The 8,294-nt window shown below is 54.1% G+C and overlaps 1 protein-coding gene across 1 annotated transcript; it reads right to left on the reverse strand.

Moving 5' to 3' along the window:
• Positions 1-2,785: 2,785 nt before the first annotated feature.
• On the reverse strand, positions 2,786-6,755 carry PROK1 (prokineticin 1; the record flags this gene model as incomplete). The annotated part of the gene is made up of 3 exons (XM_080801834.1): positions 2,786-2,905; positions 4,367-4,492; positions 6,684-6,755. The coding sequence occupies 3 exons, from the start codon at positions 6,753-6,755 to the stop codon at positions 2,786-2,788; spliced, it is 318 nt and encodes a 105-aa protein (XP_080657960.1).
• Between the last annotated feature and the right edge of the window lie 1,539 nt (positions 6,756-8,294).

The raw sequence follows: 8,294 nt of genomic DNA on the forward strand, positions 1-8,294 counted from the left end.
GACAGATTTCTTTCCACAGGTGGAAGCACTGTCCCTCTAACCCTCTGGTTGAATCTATCCTTAGGGGACATCTAGGGAATGGTCCCCATCTGCTTTGAGAAGGGCGCATCCTTGACTCCTCCATGCCATCCCCAGGTTGGTCACTAGATGGCACCAGACTCCACCTGTCGAACAGGAAGGGGTTAGGTCCAAGGGGAGGTAGGGCTGTCACTGAAAGGGCAGCATCCCGGAGTGATGTCCATTTTACCTAACCCCGATTTAATTGAACTCTTTGGGAATACATTCTTATCTTAATATATGTTATTCCTATAAGTAGATTCTTTTTATAATTATATTGATGAAGAATATATTCCTGAGTATAAAAACTTCTCACAAATACACTTTTCTTACCTCCCCGCCCCTCCAACCTCCCCATCTCTGCTCTTAGGGCTTCAGGGGAAAAAGGCAGTAGGTCAGTTATACATTCCTTGGCATTCTGGTATAAAATATGAGAGCTGTTGCAGTTAGACTAAAAGGCCTCTATAGACTGGCTAGCTCCAGATGGGGATGGAGATGGGGACTGCAGGTGGCGAGTCAGTGTGTGCCTCATCAGGGGCACTCCTGTGCCTCCAGCCATCACCCCGTGTCTCTGCTGTGCTGAGGCACATATGGCCATGTCTCATCCAGGAGGGCTCTGCCTGCAGAGGGCACAGCCTGACTGGGGAGGGCCCCACACAACAGCATGACTTGTGGTAGAGATCGGTGGTACCTGGAGACCCAAAAGATAAGGGTGGGCAGATTGGAACCCTGGACATGGACGGTAGCTCTATGTCTGGCACCTGAGCCTGAGTGCAGGGGAGAGAGATCCAAGGGCTGCAAGAAGGGGCAAGAGCCAGCAGAGCAGGCAAGGAGGTCTATCAGAGGAACCAAAAACAAAGAGAAGGAGCCCTGAGTGGGGCTCATGTCTGACTTGAGTGGGTCCTACAGTAAAGCCTGTCCTGAGTACCCCCTGAGCAAGGCTCCAGCAGATCCAGGGCAAATGGCGGAGGCAGGGCCCCCAGGCCTCCTTAACCACGATGAGCTTGGAGGCTTCTGAGAAACACAGGATACAATGTCCTTTTACCTTACATTTTGCATCTTTCTAGGCCAGGAATTGGGGTGAGGAAGGGCCATGGGGACAGCAACCTGACAGGGAATGCTCCCAGCCCCTGGGTTTGGACATAGGCTCACGACCGTCCTGATATAGAACTTCCTCACCCCACACATGGTGGTCTGGGGGCCTCAGGTCCTGGACACTAAGCAGAAAGGACTGAGTTGCAGAAATGGGAGTTGCAACCCATCCAGATCTTGCCATTGGAGTCCCCTACTTGGCTGCCAGTTCAGGGCTCCCTTCCTGTCTCCAAACCACCAACACACCTGAGCCACACACCTGAGCAGCACCCTCTGGGCCCAGAGCCCAAGGCCTGTCACACTCCATTCAAAGAAACCCTGAATCCACTTTTGCAAAAAAAAAACTGCCCGAAACAGGAAGAGTAACAGGACGGCATCCCTCCTCCACCTGGAAAAGGCCCCATCCTGCCCTCCCACTCACAGGCCCCGAGTCCCCACACAGGCAGAGCCAGAACAGCAAGGCCACTGGCCCCTGTTCATGCCTTTATTCTGCAGGGTCAGGTCAGCAAGCACAGCGTCGGGTGTCCCCTGCTGTCCTGGGTGAATGCAGGGCAGAGTCCAGATGGGAGGAGCTTGATGGGGCTGGTGTTTTAGCGGACAGTGGAGGCCCGTGACACAACTTCCAGACAGATGGCTCTGAACTTGGGGAAGCCCTTGATGTCTAGAGAAGCTGACTTCTCTGGGTGTGAGGCCTGTGCAGCCTGGTCCTTAGCGGACAGTTGCCTCCCCCGAATCCAAAGTCAATGTGCCTGCCTGCTGCCTCCCCTCCCACCTCCCACCCTCCCCCAGCTGGGCAGAAGCCCTGCGTCCTCAAGGTCACAGACTTGCTCCCAGTGGCTGATCCTCAGAAAGGAGCTGTTTGAGGTCACTCCCTAACTGCCTCCTAAACTGTCATGGCCGATTAGATTAAGCTGCCCTCACTTGCATTCTACAGGGAGGCCGTGGGAACTGGGGGCTTCATTGGTGAACGAGTAAAGTGTGTGGGGAGGGGCCTCGGAGGCAATGCAGTTCTGGCCTAGTGGACGGGCTCCCCCCACCTGCCATGAGGTCACTGCCTGCTGCACCTCTGCACCCCACCCCAAAGGGCTGACCTGGGGCCCATGGCCTAAAACTGAGGACTTAGTCAATCAAAGGAAGATGAGCAACTCCCCGGTTGCCCCTCACGGACCTCATGGAAAGGCTCAGCCCAGGACCTGTCCCTCGGAGCAGTACACCCAATACATACACCCAATAGACGGGGCCCGGTGGGGGCAGGGGCTGGGGAATGTGGGATTCGGGCAGAAGAGCGCGTGCAGGAAGGGGAAGAGACAGGCCCAGGGAGGAGGACAAGTCACATCCGTGAGTGAGGCGGGGAATCAAGGGAAAGAATCCCCCTTCCTGATACGTACAACCCCTCAGGCAGCCAGAAGGGGAAGAGAATGAGTCGGGGCGCCTCTCAGACCACAGCCTGGAGCTGGGACCCCGTGTGCTGCACGCACATAGGTGTGTAGGGAGGAGGGACAGAGGAGGACCGTCTGGGGAGGGGGACGGGGCAGCGATGGGCTGGGCCACGTAGCAGAAATGAAACACCCTCTGAGGCGAGCCCAGGCAGCGCTCCGGCAGAGGCCCCGTGTGTGTCCCGACAACAGATGGGCTCCTAGAAGCTGATGTTCTTCAGGTCCGTGGAGCAGCGGTACCTGCCATCCGGGCACCTGGAGCACAGCAGGTTGGGCAGGCAGGGGCAGGTGTGGTGCTGGCGTTTCCTGAAGAAGGGGACCTTCGGAGAGAGGAGAAGAAGGAGGACAACTTCACCATGAGGGAGGTGGGCCTTCTGGCAGGAGCTTCTGGCCGGCCCAGCCCTGGCCGGTATCCCCCCTCCAACCGGCACGACAGTAACGGTTACCACAGAGGGGGGAAACTGAGGCATGGTGGCTGAGCGACATGTCAAGCTCACGCAGCTCGTTTGTGGAGGAGCTGGGATTCAGACAGACCCAGGCAATCTGTCTCCCGGGACAAGGTAACCAGCCTAACCCAGCTCAACGCTCGGGGGTGCTGATGATGCAGCAGTGGACCGGACAGACACTGTCTCTGCCCTGGGACTCACCCCAGAGACTAAACTATTGAGGTTTCCTCCAGGGAGGGTGAACAGGAACAGTTATGATCATAGGTAGGGTCAGACTGTCCGGGTTCAGTTCCCCGGTCTGCCACCTCCCAGCTGCGTGACAACTGGCAGGTTCTTTAGTCTGTGGGTCTCAACTTGATTATCTGCAAAATGGGTCAAAAATAGCACCTCCCATATACGACTGGAAAGAGGTTTAAGCTATATAATTGCAAAAGCTCTTAGTCTGAAAAGTGGCCCATAGTAAGCACTCAGCTTTAGCTTTTACTGCCCCCAGTGTCCCCTTGGGGGAATGCAGATCTGCGGCCAAACTGTCACACACCCCAAGGCAGCAAGGACTGTCCCACTGTCCCATCTTGACTCGGCCCTGCCTCCCCAGCCCCCCAGCGGTCCCCATCTGGAGCATGACCACAGGAGGACGCCCAGAAGAACCCAGGGCTCCCGGGTGCAGACATGCTCCCCTGAGGAGCAGGGGGTACTCCAGAACCGCAGGGAACCCAGGGGAGGGGCTGGCCCGCGGGGTCCCCGTGCACACCTGGGGTTGCTCCTGTACCCGGCTGTTCAGAAGCAAAGGCCTAGTGGCCCTTCTATGCTGCTGGGGCTGGGAGCAGCCTGCCAGGGGAGGGGAACTAGGCATGAAGGGCCCAAAAGGGTACAAGTGCCTCCTTAAAGCATATGCCCTGGGCCCATGGCTTGTGGCACCCTAACCAGACCCATCCCTTGGGTGGGAAGCCATTTTGTGAGTCTTATTTCAGGTTCTTGAGGGATGGTTCCTAGGAGCAGAAGGCATTCAGGTCCCCTTGAGAATCTGAGTTCATCAGATCTGAAAGAGACTTCTGGGGTAATCAGTCTCTTCCCCTCGTATTCATGAGGTGACTGGGGCCCAGAACAGTCATGCTAATTGCCCAAGACCACCCAACTAAGGAGCAGCTGTGTGATCAGTACCCCCCGCAGATCTAACAGGCTGTGTGATCAGTACCCCCCGCCCCACCCCAGGCTGCCTCCAAGATGCAAGGAGCCGGGCCCAATCCCCATGAACTGCTCCTGGAGTCAGAGTCAGAAAATCAGGGTCCAGTCCCAGCTGTCTGGCTCAGGGCCCTGAGCAGGTCTGTGCTGTACCTTATGGCTGCTGGGGTGACACTCTTCTCCTTCCCGCCCCAGCGGGGTGCACATCCGAAGCCCACGCAGCCACAGGCTGATTGCACAGCAGGAGCCTGCCCCACACTGGACATCCCTCTCACAGGCCTGCAGGGAGACAAAGCAGCCATTCGGAGCCCTTTAGTGCCACCCAAGAGAAACCAGAAGGGAGAGGTACATCCGAATCCCTCACAGCTGCCTGGCACCCCAGGCAGCACATCCATGCTCCTGCACCACTCATGACAGGATGTGTGGGCTCAGCGGGGCGTCCAGCTACATCCGAAGACCCCTCCAAGCTCCTCAGAGCCCATCCAGTAGGGAGGCAACGCTCCTCCTCGGACCAAGCCAGAGTCAGGAACACAGCTCTTCGGCTCTAGTAAATGCTCCAAGAACACTGAGGAAATGGAACTGATCTGAATTCCTGGGGCGGGGGGTGGGGGGGGGGCATTGATGGCCCAAGTCCTGAGGGGGTCAGTCTTTGGACTAACTATCCAACCTTGACCCCACACCCAGGGTTGGTGTCTTCCCTCCCCTGGCCCCCAGCTCGGCCCTCCCCTTGGCCTTCACCAGAAGCCCAGCCTCGCTGAGATGCCAGCACTCCAGAGAACAGGGATCTCCCTGGTGCTTCTCTGCTGGTATCCTCAATCCCCAGAGAGGGGTGGACCCCTCTGGGCTGGGCTCCAGAACAGGAGCTGGGTAGCTTTGCCTGGTTTCTGGAAGCTGTGAATTTGCTCAGCCTCAGGAAAGTGGGGGTGCGGGGTGTGCTTGCCCCCCCCCCACCCAGAGGAGGTGCAAGTGACAGTCACCTGGCCGTGCACGTCTCCAGCCCAGTGAGGGCACATCTCACACACCCAGCAGCCCCTGAAAGCCCGGGTCAGGGTTGAGCAGACCCTCCCTTACTGTTCTGCCACAGAGCTGGAACATCATGGTCTCCATCTGGCGGGAGGGAATATCCCATCCTGAATCCAGGAAGGTCACAGTCCAGAGAGCAGGGGCGTGTGGCCATGTCCGCCCAGCCTCTTCCTGGGAGTCACCCTCGGGGCGGCAGCCGGGCATGGAGAGGGGAGGGAGATCCTGACACCCCCTCCCCAGCACTGGGTCCCACCCTCTCCAGATGTTAGAGCTGGCCCAGTGAGGTCACCTGGGCGTCAAGGTCAGTCTGCAGCTCCCATCCCTCTTGGTGGCTTCTCTCCTTTGTTCTTGGCCTCCCCGATCTCAGGCTACACAATAGGAGATTCAGAGACTGATTCATTAGGTATAATTTTGCCCTAACAATGTTATTCATGCTCTGGGTCTTAAAAGCATTGCCTTGACTTTAATATGTGTTCGTCTTTGAAACTCAGTCTTTTTCCTTTAAAAAGGAGAAGAAAGACGTTTCCTTTCTGTGACCATGAAAACTAATGAGATTTCAGGAATGGTTTGGCATTTTTCTACATTCCCATTCTTTATGTAAAAAGTTAAAGGACATTGGGGAAAAATTAATTTCCCTCTTTTTTTTTTTTTTTTTTTTAGCAGCTTTGATCTGGAAAACTCTTAGGTATTACTTTCCCTTTTAGTAAGAGCGGTCCCACCACTGTAACACATTTGAGGATGGTCCCGGGGAAAGCCCCAGTCTGAGGGTTTCAAATTCTAAGACAGGCAGCGCCCCTGTGTGGGAAACCTCCACTGGGAGGCAAGATTTCTACTTGTTATCAGATGCTTGCTTTTGGGTACACCCAGCCAAACGCTCTGATCAGAACGGAGCACAGTTAAAATACATAAACAATAAAGGAAGGAAAGAATTTCAAGACAATCTTTCTTAAGAGTAAAAAAAGCAGAAGTTAAACATCCCCAATTAAAGCTAATAAGGTCCCTGACTTTAATTAAGTCAACATGCTGTGTAAATGACACTGACATGTGGACCAGATTGTATATGAAATCCCAAATTTACACAAAAGATAAATTACGGGGTGCTAATCAGCATTATGAAAGAACTCCTTACTACACAATTAGAAATCTTATTCTTCCCCAAGGTCTAAACTTCAAAATGTTCGATGTTCTTCTAATGAATTTGGAAATAAGATTCAATTTACACATAGCCTCTCCAAAGTAGACCCCATCTAGGAGGGGGGTAAGGTCTGACTAATCTGAAAATCATGTGGAATGCCCCTCTGAAATGCTGGCTGGCCACTGACTCCCTAATTTTTTGTTTTGGTTTGGTTTGGTTTGGTTTGCCTCCTGCGTGGTTGCTGGCTCCCATCCCAGGCAGACCCTGACACCCGCCCGAAACCCAAGGCATAGAGGGAGTTGGACGCCTTACCCCAGTGATCACGGCACAGTCCGACATAGTCAGCAGAAGGAACATGACTGAGACTCGCATGGCACCTCTCATGGTCACTTGAGGTGAAGGCACAACGCTGCCTGCTCCACGGCCTCTCGCTTGGTCCCACTCAGCCTCCCGCGCCAGCTGGGAAGGCCAGCCCTTTCCCTCCTCCCAGATTTATGCAGTCCGATCCCAGCTGCCCGTGGGCGCCTCTCTCTGCTCTTCCCTTCCCCGTCACCAGTGCTATTTAGATGATCTCAGGGACGAACATGAGACCTGAATCTCTGATGACATCAGATCATCATCAAAACCAATAAAAATGAACACATCGGGGGTGTTGACAGTGGCTTGAGCTCTCTGAGGAGCCCAGAGATGCAGTCAGTGACATACGTTTCACTCTATGGTCTTCGGCGCCTCTGGGGCATCCTTCTATTCTGATTGGGGTGGGGGGCGGGGGGGAGGCAGCAGCTCTGGCAATGAATTAAGGGATTTACAACATCACCATTTATCCTTTCTGCTCCAAACCATGCAGCATACACGTAGGATCACCCGCCCCCTCACCATCAAGCAAACAAGAATTACCTGGGCATTTACCATTGGTCCAGCCCAGAGTTGGTGGCCCAGAAGACATGCATGGGGAAGGCAGTGTCCCTGGTCCTCTAAAAGGTTAAAAGTCTGATAGGGAGACATAAGACAGTGAGAAAATAAGGCCATGCTTGGCGGGAAAGGGTTGACATCTCTGAGAGGCCCACATGAGCAATAGCTCCGTAAGAGGCTCAAGAGGAACACCAAGTGTCACTTGGTACAGGAACCAGAGGGCAGAAGATGAGCCCAGGTCTCATCAGAGAAGCACGCTTGGGTGCGGGTACAGATAAAGGGAGCCAGGAGCCTCCCCGCTGCCTTCCTGGGTTTGGGGTGAGCATGAGAGGGGGTGAACAAACACAGTGGACCCCGGTGCCAGTTTGGTAGGAACTTGAATTTGGGCATGGGTCCTCTTGTTGGGCAAGGAAGGCCCCGGTCCCAGACCTCCCACACCAGCCAACCCAGAGATAGCTCTCGGAATCCTGTACCAGACATCTGCTTCCCTTCACAAGAATAAAAGCTATTATTTCCAAGGTATGCTTTGCCATATGTTAATAGATGTTACACACACCAATGAATAAATAAAAGTGTCTACCGTCAACACTTTGGGAAACACTGGTTATACAAGTTCAACCAGGTTTTTTACTGCAGGACTTTTCAGAGCCTTTCCTACGCTACCAAGCAGGAAAGGCAATTTGTAGCTCTCCCAAACCAAGCCATCCTTCAGAAGCTTTTTCTTTAGAGAGTCTCAGGGAAATAGGGTTCCTACACAGAAACACTGGCAGGAGTTTACAAGTGCAGAGAGAGGTGAACCGGCACAGCAGCTAAGAGCCAGACCCCAGAGGCGAGACATCTTAACTTCTGGTCCCAGGTGGCTCATTCATTTTATGACCCCGAGAATACTGTCAAACTCTCTAAACCTCAGTCTTCTCATCTATAACGTGGGGGAGAGGGTACCTCTTACATTATGGGAGTTGTGAGGATTCATCCATTTATGTTTTCATTGGCCACATATTTATTTATTTA

Source organism: Martes martes (assembly GCF_963455335.1).
Source record: "Martes martes genome assembly, chromosome: 4".
NCBI lineage: Eukaryota > Metazoa > Chordata > Mammalia > Carnivora > Mustelidae > Martes > Martes martes.